Source organism: Saccostrea cucullata, unplaced genomic scaffold (genome assembly GCF_032062105.1).
Source record: "Saccostrea cucullata isolate Sc308-1 unplaced genomic scaffold, CSIRO_AGI_Scuc_v1 ctg5197, whole genome shotgun sequence".
Taxonomy (NCBI): Eukaryota; Metazoa; Mollusca; class Bivalvia; order Ostreida; family Ostreidae; genus Saccostrea; species Saccostrea cuccullata.
The window spans coordinates 19081-41330 of record NW_026919467.1 but is presented as its reverse complement, the minus strand read 5'-3'; the positions used below and the strand labels follow the sequence as shown (position 1 = coordinate 41330).

At 31.8% G+C, this 22250-nt stretch overlaps 1 protein-coding gene across 1 annotated transcript; it reads left to right on the top strand.

The window, feature by feature from the left end:
* Positions 1-778: 778 nt before the first annotated feature.
* LOC134232119 (xylulose kinase-like) lies at positions 779-15758 on the top strand. The gene is made up of 14 exons (XM_062714074.1): positions 779-858; positions 1191-1273; positions 1500-1569; positions 6679-6759; positions 8577-8663; positions 9902-9985; positions 10696-10811; positions 11057-11172; positions 11347-11420; positions 11905-12001; positions 12373-12431; positions 12950-13037; positions 14511-14596; positions 15489-15758. The coding sequence occupies exons 1-14, from the start codon at positions 805-807 to the stop codon at positions 15555-15557; spliced, it is 1164 nt and encodes a 387-aa protein (XP_062570058.1). The 5' UTR covers positions 779-804; the 3' UTR covers positions 15558-15758.
* The last annotated feature ends 6492 nt before the right edge of the window (positions 15759-22250 follow it).

Sequence of the window (22250 nt, the reverse complement as noted above, 5' to 3'; positions counted from 1 at the left end):
TTAATCAGCAGATTTTGAATGAAGAAATTAAAGCTTACTTAGCTAGCTGCTTATCGATGTTAAAAATGCAAATTGTATTTTGATTTATTTGATTACATCCTCAATTTTTTGTTGATATTTTCCCCAATTATATAATCGGATGCATAAAAAAAAATCTCATCTTATTGAATAAAAAAGGGGAAAAAAAGAGATAGAAAGAAAAATGGTAATAAAAAATATTTCTTGAGCTAAGTAATCACTGTGTTTAATAATCCTGACCATTTTCTACCTTCTACCATATAATCGGCGTCAAATATAAAGTGAAATTTTGCGCTTTAATGACTGATAAGTAATTCAACAAACCTGTTTGCATAAAGCTTGTTAATGATGGACCTATTTTTTTTTCTGAATTAAAACAATCAATGCAAATTGAATTTTACACTTAGCACATAGATAATTCAAATTGTTTTTTTTTTTAATTTAAAATAAAAACATTAATCATCTCGTGTGTATAAAGCATGATAAACAAAATAAATTAAATATCTAAATTTAAGAAAAAAGACAGATTTATATTAAATGCGCGTGTTTCCTGAAGTTTTTTTTGCATAAGTGAATTAATTCAAACTTAAAACCTAGAAACCAATAAAATGCTCCTGAAAAGTTTTGAAAATAAATTATGTGCACATGTCAAAAAGAAATAGCTAAAAATCCAAAATCCGGGACCGTCCGGAGTCGGGAAGACTAGATTTACCGCTTGCCCTGGGATTCAGCGACTAGGGGACGGTCTAATCGTAGGATGACCCAGTTTTCAGTTGACAGTAAACAATGGATGCTGGTGAAGATCGGTTGTTTCTGGGATTTGATTTTAGCACACAACAAGTAGGTGAATGCATTTTATTATATAGCTGCATTTAAACTGTATGTTACTTGACAAATTATTAGTGTTAAGACAAAAAAAAAATCTTGACCCCGATCTAAATATAAAAAAATACTGTGAGGCGGATCTCATTCGTAACTACTCGGCCATTTTCCGAACGTTCACGGAAATGGCCAAGTAGTTACGAATGAGGCGGATCTAAGAGGAGGTCAAATGGGAAATTCAGTGGCGTATATAACTGTATGCTAATTATGATGATGCTTTTGTATGATTTTAAGAATATATCCACTTTTCAATTAATGACACAAGAAGGTATATTTTCCCTTTTTTACAGATCAAGGCTGAAGCAATAAGTGACTCTCTACAACTTGTAAATGAAACAGCAGTCAAGTTTGACTCGGATCTTCCAGAATTCAAGTAAGTAAAAACTAGAATGTTTATATTGATTAACTTTTTATAAATAAGTATTTTTTTCTCTTCCCTGGTTTGTACTTCTATAACTATAAGTGCATCAAACATAATGTTACTCAAGGAAACTATGGCAATACAACTGTTAAATTGTCAGAAAATTAAGGATAATGAGTTTGAAATTAAAATTTCTAGTGTTAAAATATTTTATAGAGTGTATGGAATATTGTTTTAGAACTCATGGAGGAGTGCACATCCACAACGATAATGTCACAGTTACTGCCCCTACTATCATGTGGGTCAAGGTAAGATTACCTGTCATTTAAAGGGTCTTAAGTTACTGTAGCAGATATGTTTACTTAAAATTAATTTTAGGACCACCACATAGTATACTAATAAAATATTTTCCATAACACTATTGAAAATATTTCCAATGTTCCTAAGATATTTGATAAGGAAAAATATATCTTATTTCAGTATTTGGGTAATTTTTTGACATCTAATTATTAAAATATTAGGAACAAGAATTGAGAAATGGTTTGATTTAGTTATTTACATGGTAAGCTCTGTATATATAGTACGAGGGTTGATCCAAAAGTAATGTCACTGTGTCAATATCTTTAATATTTGGCGTCATGTTATCAAATATTATATAACAAAAGATGCACACAAAAAATCTGATCAAAATTGAAAATTTCATTTGAAAATGTTTAATTGAATTAATTTTATAGGCGTTTAGAATATTAAATATAAGAGGTGTCGCCGTGTCACAACTAAATGTCACATTTTAAAGTGTAAATTGTTAGAATGAATAAAGACAAACACATTAAAAAGCATCTGTTAAAGCGTTTAATCGCCCAATATTTTAAAAGACAAAATTTTACGACATTTTCTAGCCTTAAGGTCATATGCAATAGTTTGAACTTTATTGGATTCTTCCCTGGAGTTGAAGAGTTCCACTAAACATGCTAAATGAAGGACATGTGTGCAATACTTTTAATGTCTATGTATGGATTTGTACACCTCTTCTTCAACAATTTTTGATGAAAAAAATCTGTAATTTATGTTTTGTATTTTTTGTAAATTTTTCTTTGAGTAATGCAAAATTTTTCACAATTTGATATCTTTTCAAAACCGCTGGTAACGCATGCTGATTTTTTTGTCTATGAACATGTAATGGTATCATAAGTTTAAATTTAGAATATCTTGAAAAAATTATCCGTAGGTAAGGTACCTTGCGTATGTCCTTAAGTTGAAAAAAAGATGGCGTCATTTTTTTTATCATAAATATTTTTGTTTTAATCAGCTAATATTGAACAAATGAAATGTTGATCTTGAGAAAACTGCTAAAACGAGCTGTAATGTGTTTTGCTTCATAATGGGGAAATCGCCTGTAAAAGAAAGTTAAGATGATTAATCAAAGTCACGGAGGAGAAAATGTAAACAAGATACTTAAGGTAAGTCACTCGTCAGCTTCTTAGAAAAGTTCATGCAGAACCTCTTACTTAAAAAATATTTATTAAAATTTAATTTTTATAAAATATTTATAATCAACAATGTAAATTTTTTTTAACATTCATTGAAAAAACTGCTTAAAAATCTACAAAGAAGCAAGATTTATGAGGGACTAATTCATGTGGTGGAAGGATATTCAGCAGAAATTTCTGCAAATCTGCACATTTATTAAATTCAATGTCTTGAAACTTTAGCCTCACATACTTTTACTCGGAGAATATTTTCCGTTGTGATTTTGCAGGAATATTTAATATAGGTCTTAATTTATATTTTTAGAACAAGTTTTACACCTTCCCTCAATAAACTTTGCCAAGAAAGGAAGATATATTAAAGAAGTCAAGATAAAATTTACACCATTTTTGCCTGAAAATCACATATTTTGACCAATATTTCAAAATTAACATCACTGACCCCAACTTTTTCTTTCATTATTTTAAACTACTCGATACTTGTGACTGATCAGCACTTAACTCCTAAAAAGTTTGATGTAAGAAAATGTTTTATTGCCTATTTAGTTTTTTAATACCCCAAATATGTTATTTTTTAGTGCAAAAAGGTCACACAATAATAAACGCGCATTAATTTGCAAGATTTGTTCAATGATAAATATTATTCAAACTATTTTATGTAAAATAAGATTAAATATATTAACGTAGTAACATCTGATAAAATAAAATTAGAGATAAAGTAATTAATCAAAGAGTTAAATCTTAAGTGCGAAAAGGTCAACTTAATTGTACCATAGATCAGTAAGATGCACACTGACCCCCTATTTTCTTTGCGATTTTGAGTCATACTATATGAGTACTTATCCAAAATATACTTCCCAAAAAATCCTTGATTTAAAAATTTGACGAGTGACTTACCTTAATTATAGATTGTTTCTGCGATTTTTAGCGGGTCATGGTTCACTGAATGATCAGCAGAGGACATAAAAACCGAAAAGGGGAGGTCGGTCGGAAACGTTCAGTGGTGTCTGACGTTGTCCAAAAAGAGAAACAGTTAGAGCGATATAAGAAACTTTAAGTTTGTCTTATGGTACTACTCAAAGAATTTTGACCAAGGTCTGAATTATGTATAAAGTGAGTGTACAATGGGTACCAAAAATTCTTTTTAAAAGAGAAATATATGTGAATGTGTTCGTTAATCTCAAATATTATTAATGAAACGAAGGGGAAGGGCCTAAGTGTATGACAGCGCGTATCCATCTTCTGACGTTATTTAGTTGCCGAGACTAGCATAATTGCTCTTTGTATATAATTTGATATTTTGAAAAGTATAAATCATTTTCATTTGATTTTTTTCAGGACTGATTTGTTATAAATGTAGCTTCGATCATATCATGTAAAACTTCATTCGTACATGTCAACTATTGGCAATTTTATCAAAATTGTGACATTACGTTTGGATCAAACCTCGTAAATACTGTTTCAGGTTCTTAGCTCACCTGAGCTGAAAGCTCAAGTGAGCTTTTCTGATCACATTTTGTCCGTCGTCCGTCTGTCTGTCTGTCTGTCTGTCCGTCCGTAAACTTTTCACATTTTTGACTTCTTCTCAAGAACCGCTGGGCCAATTTCAACCAAACTTGCCACAAAATATTCTTGGGTAAAGGGGATTCAAGTTTGTTCAAATGAAGGGCCACGCCCTCATTCAAGGGGAGATAATTGGGAATTAATGAAAATTTGGTGGTATGTTTTAAAAATCTTCTTCTCAAGAACCACTGTGCCAGGAAAAATGAAACTTATGTGGAAACATCCTCAGGTAGTGTAGATTCAAATTTGTTCAAATCATGACCCCCGGGGGTAGGGCGGGGCCAAAATGGCCGACCAAAGTTTTACATTGAAATATATAGTAAAATTCTTTAAAAATCTTCTTCTCAAGAACCACTGTGCCAGGAAAGATGAAACTTATGTGGAAACATCCTCAAGTAGTGTAGATTCAAGTTTGTTCAAATCGTGACCCCCGGGGGTAGGGCGGGGCCAAAATGGCCGACCAAAGTTTTACATAGAAATATATAGTAAAATTCTTTAAAAATCTTCTTCTCAAGAATAGCAAAGCCATAATTGATGATATTTATATGGAAGCATCCTCAGGTAGTGTAGATTCAAGTTTGTTCAAATCATCACCCCCGGGGGTAGGGCAGGGCCAAAATGCCGACCAAAGTTTTACATAGAAATATAATATAGTAAAATTCTTTAAAAATCTTCTTCTCAAGAATAAAAAAAACCATAATTGTTCATATTTATATGGAAGCATCCTCAGGTAGTGTAGACTCAAGTTTGTTCAAATCATGACCCCCAGGGGTAGGGCGGGGCCACAATGGCCGACCAAAGTTTTACATAGAAATATAATATAGTAAAATTCTTTAAAAATCTTCTTCTCAAGAATAACAAAGCCATAATTGGTTATGGGACTACTTTTAGATTTAAACTTTTCAATAATAAACCAATTCTACTTTTTCCTAGCCACAGTGCTCAGGTGAGCGATGTGGCCCATGGGCCTCTTGTTATGTTTTTCTCTATGAGTTAATTTATTTTAAAAAGCTTGGAATAGTCTCGAAATGTACTGTAAGCTTCCTCAGCACCCTGTCAAATGCCAATCAGCTTACAGTGTTTCCATCCCGTGTAAATTCAATTAATTAAATTTTATCAGGAGTACTCATGACATCCGTCCACATATAAAAAGGGGGGGGGGGGCATCCTCAGCCCATCGCATGTATTTAAACACCCTTGATAATTTACTTCACATCCTTCTAAATCATAACCAAGTTCCATTTCTCGTTTCAGATATTTCATTTAATAAAGACTTCAATGAAATATAACAAAACAGTCAGTATCTACATCTATATGAGTCTAAGTCCTAGCTTAACATCTCTGGCCTAATAAAATACAGTGGATTGCGGTGTCCGTGTGGTGGAGAAATTATACGCTACTTAATTTGTAATAGTTTACATTATTTTCTCATACCTAAGTCGCTAGTAATTTACAGTCAGTGATGTTGATGACGTAATAAGATCTGATCGTTATAATCGTTGTACCGAAACTGGCGTTCGCTGCTCATATATATAACCTTCTGTAATGGTCACGTGATCACAACAAACCAATGAATAATTGTCCTTTCTGGAGCCTCTCAGAACTACTTTACATACATATTGTATAATACAAAGAAAATAACGTCGCTAAAAATGTCTGTTCTACATGTAAGGTAGGAGCTATAAATTCTATTCGATATACATAATAAAATAAGTTCAACAAACAATCTGTAATAAAACGGACACACACAATCCATGGCGTAGTAATACCGAACAATAATGTACACACATAAGTATTACGCTACATATTCAAGTTCCAAAACATTTCGTCAAATAGAACATAATCAAACGACAATACTGCAATGAAATAACATTTAACTATCAATTATAAATATTCGACGACATGGACAGTGTTATTTCGATCTTATCAATTGTAAAACGACAATGTTTATGTCACATGACTATTTTCTTCGTAAGAAAGATGGCAGGCGCCCAATTTTCAACACATGTGATAGTGCTGAAATAAGTAAGTAAATTCGTTCGTAATATGGTAGATAAAAAAAACAGCATTTATTTACATTACAATGTCGAAGTACAATGTGTATTGCATCAATAATTCAAGTAAACAATAAGATAATGAAATAACATGAACAATAAAACATTTCTAAAATATTTACAACTGGATGCTAATTTACATCACTTAAAAACACTTCACCATCAGCCTTTGATTAATATGCAATATTCTAAAGTCCAGCCCCCATGCATATAACAATACTAATAAAAATGTTGGCTAAAAGAGTAGGAATGTTGTTTTTTTTTGCAACTGTACATGCTGTACATGTTTTATATATTATGCATTTTTTGACAGGCCTTTGACTTGTTGCTAGATAAAATGAAGAAGAATGGTTTTCCCTTTCATAAAGTGGCGTGCATTTCAGGGGCAGGACAGGTGTTGACATCTTCTTCTTGTACATAAATATTTTATCAAAAAATTGTATCTTGATATTTTAATTCCTTAATTATTGAAGTTTTGAACATTTTTTTGAATTGATAAAGTTAATTAATCATTGATTTGATAATTACTGAAGTAGGGGAGATAAATAAGAAAAATAGGTGTTTAGGTGCAATGCAAAATGTAATGATAAAGCGAAATGTACTAATATAGGGTTATTGCGCTTATAATGATGAATACTGGCACTCGTTGGCTGTACAAATGCACTCGCAAGCTCGTGCATTTGTACAGCCAACTTGTGCCAATATTCACCAATATAAGTGCAATAACTCCTTTATTATATAGCTAAACATTTCCTCATTATGATTATGATAATTATTCCAACTAAAATTAAACTCAAATTAATGATTTTTTTTAGTATCGGTATTCAAATTAATGCCTGTCCTGTAAGTGTTCAATATCGCATCATTCTGATGACCCCACCGAGCGTTATGATTTACTTATTTATATTTTAATGGGTCTAATACGTACTAAATTTTTAATAAAATTAATAATTTATGTTTGAGTAAATAATAAACACATTTTACCTAGATACCACTTCTTCTCTTTAATTTAACTCTGAGAATTTGACCAGACGACATTTTTTGTTTACAACGGGACGTTCGATATTGAACGCTCGTATTTGGAATGTTTCTGGCATACTCATATATGTAATAAAAATTCAGAGTTCAATGAAATGTCAAGATATTGAACGCTAAAATTCTCTAGATTTTTAGTAGTATTTTATTAGAGACTATTTATTAGCTATATTATAAACCTGGGTTATTACATTTTGCGTCGAAATCAACGCATAATTTAATAACGCAAAATGTAACAATACACATTTAGGATTATTACATTTTTCATTATTACATTTTGCGTCGAGATCAATGCAAAATGTAATAAATAAATACGATTCTTAGGTTATTAAGCAAGAACTCAAAATGTAATAACACACTTTGTCAGTTGATGGATCTCACAATATCAGAGAATGATGACCAAAAAGGAGGTCATGGTGACCTACTTCTGACATTTTATGGCTATATTTAAGTATCTCGGGTAATTATTGGCTTAGAATCATTTTTTCACTTTGCCAATAAATGCCTCTTGAGTCCTCAGAAAATTTCAATCAAAAAGTAGTTTACTCTGATCTACTTATGGTATTTTGTAGCTTTATTGAAATATCTTCAATCCTAACTGGCTGAGAAACATCAAACTTTGTCAGTTGATGCATCTTGGGTCCAAGGATACTTAGAGTTTGAGGCTTCAAATAGAAGTGATAGATTGTACAATTTATCAGAAGAACGATTAAAAATGTAATAATCCAGTTTATTACACTACGCGTTGTTATTACATATTGCGTTGTAACATCCCATATATAATAAAAGCAATATGAGCTGCAATTTTGCTGTCAGAAGTTTTGCAAAGTTGTAAATAACTATTTCAATGACAGAAAAAAGTGTTTATAATATTCTTTTGTTCATATTTCCTAAGTAAGAACTATTTATAGGCTTTGATTGAATCAAATTATTTTCGTCCTGTACAATAATGATTTCTTATACTGTATATTCGATTGTGTAGAAGTCCTTCTCCTGAAAGAATTTAATGCCTTTTAGTCTAATTGATCAAAAAGGTTTAAAATTATATACAAATTAATCATAATAACACATTTTAACAGCAAAGTAAAATTTCAAAAATGCATCTTATGTTGTTTTAATATTCATATATAATACTTTTTGTAATTAATATTCATATAAAGTACCTTTTCTCTGCAGCAAAATGGTAGTGTATACTGGAAAAAAGGTACAAACCAAATCTTAAGAAATCTTGATGACAAAAGACAACTACATGAACAACTACAGGTAAAATAAAATATTTTCTCTCCCTCCCGAGTCTTACCCCAGGGCTAATTCAAACAGGGTTTGGGTCAATTACTTTGATATGTAATTAAATACATGTACTTTCAAATACATTAATACTGGGGTAATTTTGTCAATTGCTTAAAATTACATTGATTTTTTTTTATGTAATTAATAACTCTCAATTACCTAGACAAATGTAATGAAATACATTTTAAGTTTTATTTCAAAAAAAGTCTCAAAACTTTCACAAAACATATACAAGTATATACAGGCATTAAGTACTGAAATTGGTGTTTCTGAATGAAATTTGGTATACAGATATATCAGATAAATATCAAGGTCAAGTTCAGTTTTGGATGCGACCGTGCCATTTTTGATAGAGTTATGCCCCTTTGACTTAGAAAAATTTCAATTACTTGCAGTTTCCATTCATTTTCTTTGCAGAGGTTGCACATACTGAAATGAAATTTAATATACAGATACAGTATATCAGATGAATATCAAGGCCAATTTTTTTTTGTACAATTGCGCCATTTTCGACAGAGTTATGTCCCTTGGACTTAGAAAAATTGCAATTATTTGCAGTTTCCGTTCATTTTCTTTGCAGAGGTTACACATACTAAAATGAAATTTAGTATACAGATATATCAGATGAATATCTAGTTTTATTATTTTTGGGATACAATGGCACCATTTTTGAGTTATGTCCCTTTTGGACTTACAAAAAATCCATTGGGGGGAGGGGGCATAAGTGTTTTACAAACATCTCTTGTTGTTCCTGGGTATGAGATTTTAGTATTTTGATGAAATTTAGTTAGAGATAAATGCTCTGCAATAAGGAAAAGTGTTTTTACAAAAATATATCAACTTATTTTTGGGCAATTTTCATAGATATTTAAGGACTAACAATGAGCCCTCTCATTTTTATCTTAGAATTAAAAACACAAAAACAAACATCCTTACTCTTGTAAAAACTGTGAGGAAGACTTTCAGGTTTTTCATCCTTATATCTTTAATCCTTTTGTCATCCTTTTGGTATCTTGCATGAAAGTTTGCTTTTTCAGATATATTTATTTTTAAAAGAAATCAAATCTATAATTATGATACACGAATTTTCAGCATAGCATTTTGGAACAATTTATCAGAAACGACGTACTCTACAATTGTGTAAGGGAATGATTGTTTTTATATTGAGAGTAACATCTCTTATCATAGGATGAATGAACTTTAATTGCTAGTGTATTATCATATATTTTAAACACTTTGTTATATTTTCTGTAGCTTCCTTGGCAGGCGTGGCACCAAAACTAGGTGATACAATTGTAAGTATTAAACACCGGTGATAAATGAATGTTTACCAATAACCATATACATATTTGTTTAAAAAAAGTATTTTGTAAGCTCACCTGAGCCATTGGCTTATTAAAAATCCCCCCCCTCTCATTTTTATCTTAGAATTAAAAAAAAAAACAAACATCCTTACTCTTGGATTGTAATATCGAATTTTTAATGCCTATATTACATGTATGTACAGTGTATATCTTTGCAAAAAAAGCCCCCACCCCCACCCCATGTGTACAAGTAAAGAAATCTCCAGAAAAGTAGGGCTTATGGATCATATTGATATTAATTTATGCTAGTGTTGTGGAATTAATATGATTACTAAATCACTCCCTTGGTCCTACATTGTAGAATTTGGTTTTCAATATAAAGTCAATATTTTTATTAAAACTCAAGATGGAGATTCAAAAAAAAAGTATCTCCTGATAAAGAACAGCAAGGCTACATGTAAATCAACTCTGATGAGCACTTTGCCCTATAGACCTCTATTTTTTCTTCTTTAATGGTTTCAGAAATGGGAGTTAAATGAACTCTCAGTGATGTATCTTTTCTATTTTCAAATCACAGATTCTATTAATTATTTTATACTGATCCTTTGGATTAAAACAAATGTGAAAAAATTTAATTCTTTGTTAAACAAACCACACATATCATAATTGTAGTTTTATGTAATCACTTATTTTCTTATTAGATAAGTCTGGGGTCCAGTGATACAGTATTCTCCTGGCTGTCGAGGCAGACAGTGGAACTGGATGGCGATCTTTTTGTTAACCCCATCGACCCTGATACATATATGGCTTTTGTTGGGTAAAGTTTTTTTTTATTGGGGGGGGGGGGGGATTTTAACTTGACAGGGAAAAAATATTTTGTATTGCAAATAAGAATGATAGTTAAGAGAGTTCAGTAGTCAGAGTTATGCAGAGTTATTTTTTTAAAATAAATTTTATCAAACTCTCTGGCAGTATATCACAAACTTCTTCCAATTATACAAGTTAATTTTATATGAATCAATTAAAAATAAATTGTAACAGACTATGGAATTTCTTTTCCAGCTTTAAAAATGGTTCTCTCACAAGAGAGAGAATCAAAGATGAATGTGCTGAAGGATCATGGGATAAATTTTCAGAATGTTTGAAAAACACACCAATGGGAAATAATGGAAATATAGGTAAAAATATTACTTCAACAAACATAAGAAAGCACCTTTGAGAGTTTTGATATAAAAGGGATTTAGCAATGCTAAAGCCTTGATAAAAGTATTGTTTATTGAAATTTCCAAAGTACTCTGTATCCTGATTAAATATTTTCTGAAATGAATATGATCGATTTTTTTGTTATACAGGAATATATTTTGATGTGATGGAGATTCAGCCATTATCTCAAGGAATTTTCCGATTCAACAAATCAGATGAAAAGGTACATCATGAGGAATTTAGAAACAACACCTGGATATCTAACATGTAAAATGTTATGATGAAGCTTTTCTCTTCTTAATTACCACAAATCCTGTATATGCCAGAAGATGTCATTTTCATTTACCCACCCCCCTCCAAACCTATTTTTAGATAAGTTTGCATCTGGCAAAGTTTTGCAGATATGTCTTTCTGGATGTTGGGTAATCTTAACCAATTGAGCTTTGTAGGGTTGTTTATTAAAATGTAATATCTTGCATACAGATTCGGTTTTAAGATACCAGTCATTCAAGATAAATTTATATTTATTTCAATATACTAGTATATGTACTTCTTTTTTTAATTCAGAATTTTTTTTGTAAAACTTGATTTTAGTTTATTAAGATGTTAAATACGCTACCTAGCGATTAAGATTAAAATGAATAGGGGGAATTTCTTCTTGAGTGAATTACAGTTGTCTTACTCTAAGAATCTTTGTTGTTAATTAGGTGGCCTCCTTCCCACCAGAAGTAGAAGTGCGAGCTGTGATAGAGGGTCAGATGATCGCTCGTAAAATGTACACAGAAAAGAGAGGAATTCACACAGGTAGGATGTATAATATGTTAAGGACGAGACCATGGGGTGAGCAGAATTTTGTATTTTTTAAATAAATTTAATTTTTAACTTTTGAATTTCTTAGAAAATTCCTTGTAATGTTTTACATGTTAACTTTATCAACCTGTTATACATGTATTTATCATTTTAAAGTAAATGGTTCAACATTTCAACCTTTTCTCCGATACTATTTCATGTGATATCTTGACATAATTTTGTTCTACGTTACTTAACTGCTTGCAGATGTCATTATTTGTGGAATTAGGTCACATCAGTCTAACTTTTTCTGAAATCTATATATATATCAGTACAAACACATCACATGTACATGTATGTATGGTGACTGATTAAATCCTTAACAGGCCTGGACACCCGAATTCTGGCCACTGGTGGAGCCTCTCTGAATAAGGCTATTCTGCAGGTAAAGGTCAAGGACATATAATATCAAAAAGCACGGCTACAAGATTCTGGTAATCAAATCCCTTGTCAGGGGTAAAGCCCTAGTAAATAAGTGTGATATGAATCAAATATTCTTATATCAATTTAGATTGTATTCCATGTTCTATCATCATAGGTTTATATTATTCTTTAGGTTACTGTATACATGTATTGTTCATATCATTATAGGTTATATTATTCAAGGTGATATATCATTCTAGAAAATATCAATCTAGATCATATCATTCTAGGTTATATTATTCATAGACCATTAGGTCATATTATTTTATAGGTGAATTCATTCATATCAGTCTAGGTTATATCATTCTAGTTTATATAATTCTATTTTATTGGAAAATTATTCTACGTTATATCAATCTATAGATTATATCAATATAGATTGTATCATTCTATAGGTTATATCAATCTATGGTTTATACCAATCTAGATTAAATTTTTCTGGATTATATTGTAATATTTCTAATTGTTTTACCATTCTAGGTTATATCGGATGTGTTTGGGGCACCTGTTTTTGTGAGTGATATTCCAAACTCAGCCGGCCTTGGCTCCTGTTACAGAGCTAAACATGGTGAGTATACTCAGGAGGAATAAACTCAAAATGTATACTCAGTAATGTATACTCAATAATGTATACTCAGTAGTGTATACTCAATAATGTACACTCATTACGTAAAGGTTTTACTCAGTAATTTACACTCAATAATGTATACTCAGTAGGGTATGTTGTGTAGTCAGAAATGTATATACATGTATATACTCCATAATATATACTCAGTAGTATATACGAAGGTCATTCAAAAAATACGTAGACAATGTTCCTCATCATCATATTATTATTACAAGATTAAAAATCAACATAATTTCGTAAATTAAATCATTTATTTTGTCAAAGTGTGAAGTTTTATTCTATTTTATTATATAGAACTCGTGTTAGCCAATTTTTAAAGCAACATACATGTACTTTGTTACCATGGAGCACGCTTAACCAACATTGTCAAGTTAAAAAGAACGCTGAAAAAGTTTCTCAAAATTACTCTGCTTTTTCAGTACATACACGGATTGTAGCGTCTTCTCCATTCATGAAAACGTATCCATAACAATTGATACCTAGTTTGCTAACATTTGTGCAAATAACTTGAACTAGATTGTCAGCGTTTTCAAATTCTGCATAACTCTATTAGTTCCGCAACAGTGAAGCGCACATCAAGTTTAACCTTTCTTTTTTTGCCTTTTTTTAATCAAGTCAATATGTGTTTAGAAACTGATTTCTTTTAAACGGAGCAATATATTGCATCACTTGATAGCATCTTAGACAGCAAGACTTCATTCATACAATTCATGCAAATTTTATTTTGTTTCAACTCCATTCATTAGAAGTATGGCTTTAAATACTATAAAGTGAAATTTAGTAAATTATTCAATTTTGACTTTTTTCCTCGACTCAGTTTTCGTTGTTCTAAATCTTAAATGATTTTTAGAAATATGAAGACATATTCCAATTTTTATTACTCATTGACAAATTATTCAAATTTGTTGTTAAAGATATGTGTACCAAATTTGGATATAATATGACCTTAAATAAAAAAAAATAGGACGAAAGTCCATGAACTTTTTGAATGACCCTCGTACTCATTAATGTGTGCTCTTTACTGTATAGTGTATACTCAGTAGTGTATTCTCTGTAACGTTTAATGTATATATTCAGTGGAGTTTACTCAGAAGTAAATTATATTTAATCTTAGTAGTGTGTACTCAGTAGTGTCTGCTAGGTAGTTTATGATTAGAAGTGTGTTCTAAGTAGTGTATACACAAAGAATATGATACATGTAATAATTATGTAAGCATTCCATCCCCGCAAACATCTTTGATCCAAAAATTGTATATAAATTTGATTTGATAAGTTTTTGCAATCTTGTTAAAGATTTTTAACTTCTGCAAATAGAAAATGAAGAATAGGAATGTCTTTCAGATTTTAAAAATAAACAACCTTTAAGTATTGATATTCAGTTGTCTTATTGGTAGTGTATGATTTATTTTACAGGGCTCGACGGTTGTGATTTCGCTGAGGTTGTTAAGAACCACCACCGACCTGAGTGTGTGGCAGTCCCAACAGAGGGTGCTAGTGAGGTGTGTAAATAATGAATACACGATAGTTATACACTGAAAACCACATGTGTTTGTGTATCAATTGTCTATCAATTCACTGAAATTTTTAGTATATAAAAAATGTCATACTTTTAGGCTTAGATAAATAGATTATGTGTTTCTGCTTTTCCAACTGACCCTAATATTAAAGATCTGACCCTGCAGTTTGCTGCCAATGTTTTCCCAGGAGTAAACTCTTCCAGTTGATCACCTCCTCATTTGAGAAAAGACTTATCATACGCACATTAATCAGAAATATTTTGACAGCAATATCCCTGGAGAAAAGTGGCAATGTGCTTCCCAATAACATGTTAAAATAAAATAAAATGTTTTCTCTACCAACCCTATTTATTTTCAGGTTGGAATAGGAAACACATTTTTTATTTATCTTGGCCTTAATAATAACAGGTACTTTCAAAGGTATGACATACTATGTTTATTTACCAATTAAAATTTCCAGTAAAATTAATAGGTTTGCAAACTCTTGTGCTGAAAACAAGTTATACTGAATACAACTCAGTGTACTTAAATATGCAGGCATCACACATAGCGGCTTTGATCGACATTCATGTTGATGTGCTAGTTCATTAATACTCTAAGAAATGATACATAAATAAAATAAACAGTACAAAAATATGTAGCACTAATTCATGAATACTCAAACAATTCCATTGATTGTGATAAGTTTTGAATATTTTGATTCATGTACACATAAAGTATTTAATGCTTAAAACAAACTTGTTAGAAATAGTACATTACATACCATCTGAACATGTGCACCTATTAATTAATTTGTCAAACGAGTATGAACACTAACGTATAGAAACCATTCTTTACTATAAGACTTAGAATTGCATGTGTTTCTATCTTTTAGGTCTATAAGGAAATGAGTTTGAGGTACAGAAAATTAGAGCGAGGAGTTGCCAACCAACAAAAGGAGTGAAATGTCTAGGATTAATTAGTTTGCTCATTAATTATGGTAGCAAATCGCCTTTTATTTACATTTGGTGCTATCTCCATCTCGTATTATTTAAATCTTTGTTATGTAATTGTGATGGATCATTTCACTGGGTATGCTAAATAAATTATGTACCATAGCTCATCCTATGATGGACAATAAATTGATTGTACATTTTTCCTGAAATCCTAGTTCAATGTTTAGTTCATGAATCAAACAGAACTGGGGTTTTATTATTTTAAAAACAACAGGAGCTTCATGCACATAGCTCTTATAATGAATTTTTATAGTAAAATGATAATGTCTGGAAATGGGCTTTCACCAACCCTACTCCATGATGTGATATGCCTGCTGTCATCATTTCCCTGTGACTGTGATCTTTTTTTAAGAGATTTCAGTTACTTTGTTAAAAGTTTGCATTACATTTTTAGGATCGTTATACTGACCTTGTAAGCAAATATAATGTATATTTGTTTTTTACATTAGCTCTATCTGACAGATACCAGAAAAGCTTATGTAATGGTCAAGTGCCTATCTTCTGTCCGTTTTCAATCTGTAAGCATTTTTTCTTTTTTGAAAATTCCACCCTTCCTTTTGTTTTAGTTTAATTTCAATTATTTGGCAACAATTAAATTAACTACGCTTAGATATATAATTCATACATTTCCTTCTTTGGGTTTTGAACTCCGATGAAAGGTGTTGCTATGGTTATTAAAAGTAGAATTTTCTATGGAATACCTCTGAGTTACTCCTCCTACATTTTTTTCCTGACTTCAATATAACTTCAATATAACTTAGCACAAAAGTAGAGTACATTATTGTAATCATTGGTTTTTGATTTTGATGAATGATATTGCTATGGTTCCTTATTTAAAAACTTGTTACCAAGAACCATTGGACTAGAAATGCTGAATCTTATGTTGAAACTTCCTGAGGTAGTGTAGATTCTAAATTGTCAAATCATGCCCCCACCCCCCACCCCCACCCACCCCAGGGAAGGATAGGGTCACACTATGAAATTCAAATTTTACATCGATATGTATATGAAAAATCTACAAAAATTTTCTTTTCTAGAACCGAACAAAAAGTATACGAGGAAGCTTCCTGAGTTAGAATAAATTTTAAATTACAAGTAATTATTCATATTGTCGCGGATGTATTCGGAGATTCGGCCACAAAAAGTCTAAATTTATGTTGAACTTCTTTTGTTAATTAACCTGTACCTGATTTATTCGACTTCAGTTTTCTAACTCTCCAATTTTAGTGAATTCTTAGCATCAGTTGGATAATCTAATCTGCGCATTAACAATGTAACATAGTTGTGTATTTAATATTGCGATGGCAGTGAATAAAATAGTACTTGCTATCTGATGTCCAACGAAATACGCGTGGACGGGTTATCTACTTGATCCCAAGGGGGTATGTAACATCTGGGGTCTAAGTAGATGTGGGGAGTGCCGAGCACGCGGTTTGAGCAGAACAAAGAAGGCTGTTTAGATAGGCAGACGTATTTAGGTTTATGCAGACGTATTTTGGTTTATGCAGACGTAGTTAGGTTGATTGTATGTACATCGGTACTTGAGTTAGGAAGATTGGGGGGAATTAAAACTCTATATTTCCTAGTATCTAATTATTATTAGACAATAGAGTTGTTGGATTTGTCCTGTTTATTAATTTTATGGATTCGTGGCCTGTTGAGAGTGCTGGAATCTGGGTCATACTAACTAAGTGTATGACTGTCGCTTTACCGTGTTTGTAAAGTGTGGGACCCTGTGTCTTGTTCTATTGTGTCTGTGTGTGCGGTAGAGCACTGGTTTGGTTTTCGTCTGCTGTTTCGTTAGCTTAGTATGATTTCTTAGCATGTTTTGTAAATACGTTGAATATATTTAGTCTGTATATACGTTGTGCATATTTGTATATTTGGCAGCGCACATTAGTCATAGTTCTATCCCTAAGGTCTGATTCTTATCAGACCCGATCCCTGAGTGTTGTAGGGAGGCCGGTTTGGCTCTAATCCGTTCCCTTACACGTTACAATATCATCACCAATGGTAGAATCGGACCAACTTAAAGTTAATGTTTTGAAAAGTAGGTCATATTTCAAGGTTATGTGTCAAAAATCATAGTTTATTGGAAAATGTAATGTACATGTGAAATATGATAGCCCTACATGTACGAGGGTCATTCAAAAAGTTTTGTCCCCCCAAGTCCTCCATAAAAAAATGAACGTAGATCACTTCAAACACACTTGTTATGGTTCATTGAATTCATTATCTACCACACCGTCCTTGCAGAAAAAGAATTGCTTCAGTTTTTGAAGATTTATCGAGTTTTGAAAATACCCTACACGTGATACTCTATAGTTTCATCATGGGAAAGAAGGTAAATACAACAGCAGAAATGACAAGCTACATAAAAGCCTGTGCTAAACTTAAAAAATCAGTAAAGGAAACATTCGAAGAGGTACACAATATTTATAGACACCAACAGCCGTCATACAGAACCGTTTCTAGGTGGCTGAAAAAATTCAAAGATGGGAGAGAAACTGTTAAAGATGATGTACGATCCGGAAGACCAAAAACGGTTAGTAATGCAAAATACTTGCTGATAATCAAAGATCTAGTCGAGAAAGAGGGCAGATACACTGTTAAGGACTTAGCTCGAATAGTAGGGATATCAATGGGAGCAGTTCACAAAATTCTTACAATAGATCTCGGTTATAGGAAGATCTTTGCAAGATGGATACCTCATTTACTGAATGAGGAACAGAAAGCTAGTCGTGTTTCATGTGCGAAGAAAATAATCAAACTATTCAAAAAGAGGAAAAATCGACTATTTTCAGACTTAGTAACAGGAGATGAAACGTGGGTTTATTATTTTCAGCCGCAGAGAAAGTTTAATAATAAAGTCTGGATGACAAAACATGGAAAGCGTCCAGTGATAGCCAAACGATGTCAGAGCACAAAGAAGATTCTTTATGCCATTTTCTTTGATAGGGAGGGTGTTGTGTTGCAATTTCCTATTCCCAAGAAGAGAAGTATTACTGCTTGAAAATGTTAATGTTGAAAAACTCTTAGGTGTCCATAAAGATCAAAATCTTCATTATACTTATCATGTAGATTCAGTTTGTAAATCCTTAACATACAAGTTATTTACACTCCGTAAAATCAAGAAATTTCTTCCATTAAATACCAGAAAACTTTATTATAATGCATACATTTTGCCTTCAATAAACTATTGTCTTACAATTTGGGGCAATGCATCTAAAACTAGCATTGAACGAATTCATAAACTTCAGAAACGGGCTGCTAGAATTATTCTTGATTCATCACCCGACGAACCATCAAAACCATTGTTTGAAAAACTGGGATGGCTAAATGTGTTTGAATTAGTCACACTACATAAGTGTATTTTATTGTACAAAACTTTTTATGGTATGAGCCCTGAATATCTCCAGGACCTTTTTGTTTTTCATGGCCATGATTCCTATTCCTTACGTTCAGAATTAAACTATAATCTTCGTTTACCAAGACATCGAACAATTTTATTTACAAATTCTATTCAATATTCAGGTGTAAATTTATGGAATAACCTACCATTACATGTAAAATTATCACCAACCTTACCTATTTTTAGACGAAATGTAGAAAAAATTATAATTAGCCAACGTCTGTAAATAAATGTTTGAATATGTCCTTTGTACAAGATGTTTGATTATTACTATTGTTTAAGACAATGTCTCCTGAACAATTAATATTGACTTCTTTATTTTGAATCTATATCTCATTTAGCTGTACATTACATTTAATTATTCATGCATTAACGAACTCTACATGTTTTATCTTTGATTGTATCATTTTATGTAATATGTTGTTTGAAATCAGAAGGCCCCGGGGAAGAATAGTACCTTGTACTAATCGGGTAACCTTCTCTAAATAAAGCATTATTATTAAGGTCTTCCGTCTTCACGGAAGACCTTATAGTGATTCTACTGTTTCTTATTATTATTTTTCCATACATCTAATTTTGTGCACGCGATTTCTCAAAGACTGCTGGATGGATTTTCATGAAATTTGCAGGAACAATGTGTTGTTATCTGAAGTTATTTTATCCGAGAGATTTTTAGGAAATTTCTTTCTGGTGCTAAGTTACGGACAATTTTTCTGATTTAAAATGACATTTTGTCCACGGTTAATCTCAAGAACGGTAAAAGATATCACTATGAAACTTTCAGGGATTATAGATCGTTATAAGTACTTTCCAGGATATGAACTTTTGTATGTCGTCTCTACTTCCTGTCGTTACGGCAGGCGAATTTAAAAAGTCGAATTTTCTAACTTTTTTGTTTTTCAATATTTTTGAATTATATTGGTATGGTTAATAGAAACCTTTTAAATTAGGCTGAATATATAATTTGTTTTTGAATTGATAAATCCAAACTCAAGATATTAACAATCAAAAATTTGAACCGGGACCAAAATGGCGGCGGTCTCTGTCAACTCCGACATTTCGCAATAGGGGTTTACAGAGGCAGCCGAGCGTTTGCATGAACGAAAGTAACATAAGGAGCAATGAAATGAAAGGAATACTTGGATTTTCACGACGTAGGTACGTTGCAATTCTGTGTCAAACTACATTTATAATCTAAGGCCTCCTTACACGTCTTCTTTAATTGGTTTTAGTTGTTTCTCAAAGTAGAAATAGAAAAGAATTAATGTGCAAATGAAGTACAATACCTACTATCTTTTATTTTGCATCACGGAAACATATAGCTTAAATCGTTGTTATAAGTTATAGTTTTTCAAGAAACAATATATATATAGTAAGTATAAAACGTGACCATTGTTTTCCCATGCACACTTGTGTCATATTAAATTAATAGAAAAGACAACTGTTACAATAAGGAAATTTTTTTTATAAGACAACTATTTTGAAAAGACCGTTTAATTGACTTTTTATATAAACAATTTTTTTTCCTCAATGCAAGTTATTGAACATAATGAAATCTTAATTCTTGACCCTGGTAGGGCGATCGAGGCATTTTTCCGGTAAAACACACAACCTTTATCATGAAAGTGTAGGTAATCGGAAAAGTCCACTTTCGTGATTAACAGGAATTTTTTTTAAAAATTAACCATTCATAGCTGTTTCACTGCTTTAGTGTTATTTGCCTATATACGATATGTTACATGTATGTATTAAATATACTTTCCACTCCTCGAAATTTAGGCGATAAGAACGCTCTTTTGTTATTTGGTTTGGTTGAAGCTATCTCACCTTCCAAGGGAAAGGCGCTAAGATTTACTCGTGGCGCTTGGCGCGAAATTATGAATAGTGACCCTCCTTTCATAATTACAAGACAGATTAACTGTTGCAGAATTACATGTACATACAAATGAATTTAGAGAAGTTGTTCAAATAGCGTAATCGATAAGCGTATTGGATTTTCACGCTAGTGACCCGTTTAAACTACCAATGTGTCCAAAAAAATGTTAAATAGATTTTCAGCTCGATTTTAGGGTTATTTTTCGGATAGGACGGAAGACCTCTCGTTGCTCGCAACGAGATCGTTTCTAGTTATTATTATTATTATTATCATTATAAGGAGGAAGGATGCCTCTTTGAGATTTTTGAATTGCAGGGTCCCTGGGTTAGGGCTTTTTGTGTTAGGACGGGGCTTTAATGTTTATATAGTGAAAATGCATGAATTCTTTGAAAATAATTTCCTTTGTTGTTGGGTATAATGCCAATGAGCTTAGTATATATTTATGACAAAAAAACATGCTTCTTCCAAAAATGGTTTATTTCCTGGCCCCTGAGAAAGATAGTGGTACTTTGGGGGGGGGGGGGGTAGCATAGTCTGAAATAATTGAATGCTTTGAAATCTGCACTTTGATGTTAATCAACAGCAAGATGAAATAAAATTTTTAAAAATGTCCAAAATTTTGAAAGATGTGGCCCCAGGGTCAGTGGTTCCTGTGGTATAGGGAGCTCAACTGTGGACCCGCCCTAACACAAGAAGCCCTGACCCAGGGGCCCTGAAATTCACTAAAAGTGGAAATGCATTTTCTCTTTGTTACTCTGATCTACCTCTGGGTATTAAGTAACCAAAATAAACATGCTGAGTGTATAATTATGATAAGCAATGGTGCCTCTTTCAAAATTGAGAATTTCATGGCCTCTACTGGCTCTAGTTTAAAACATAAATCAAACTCAATTGTTGGAAAGTTGATGCTCAGGTGACCTATCAGGCCCATGGACCTCTTGTTTTATTAGGCAATCCATTTCAGAATTGATAATTGATGAGCTGCGAGACGTTCTGACCGATTCACAGATTATTGTATCATAATACAAAGTTTATAATATTTTTTTTTTCAAGTAGCTCTATTCAAAAGACTAAAACGCCATAAGAAACTTTTACAGTTATATACCGTATTTTTTTTTCGTATCTCGATCTGGAATAATCACTTCCAAATAAGCTTAATTTTAAAGATTTGTTAAAACCTATACATTATCAACTTTTATACAAAAGTTTCCTATATAAAAATGATTTTTTAGAAAACCGTATTCAAATTTTAATATATTTTTTTTGACTAACCAATTATGGATTTTCTAACCAATTACCATCGTTCTGACCGATTAATCGGTTAACCGGTTAAGAATCCTCTATACACTGAAC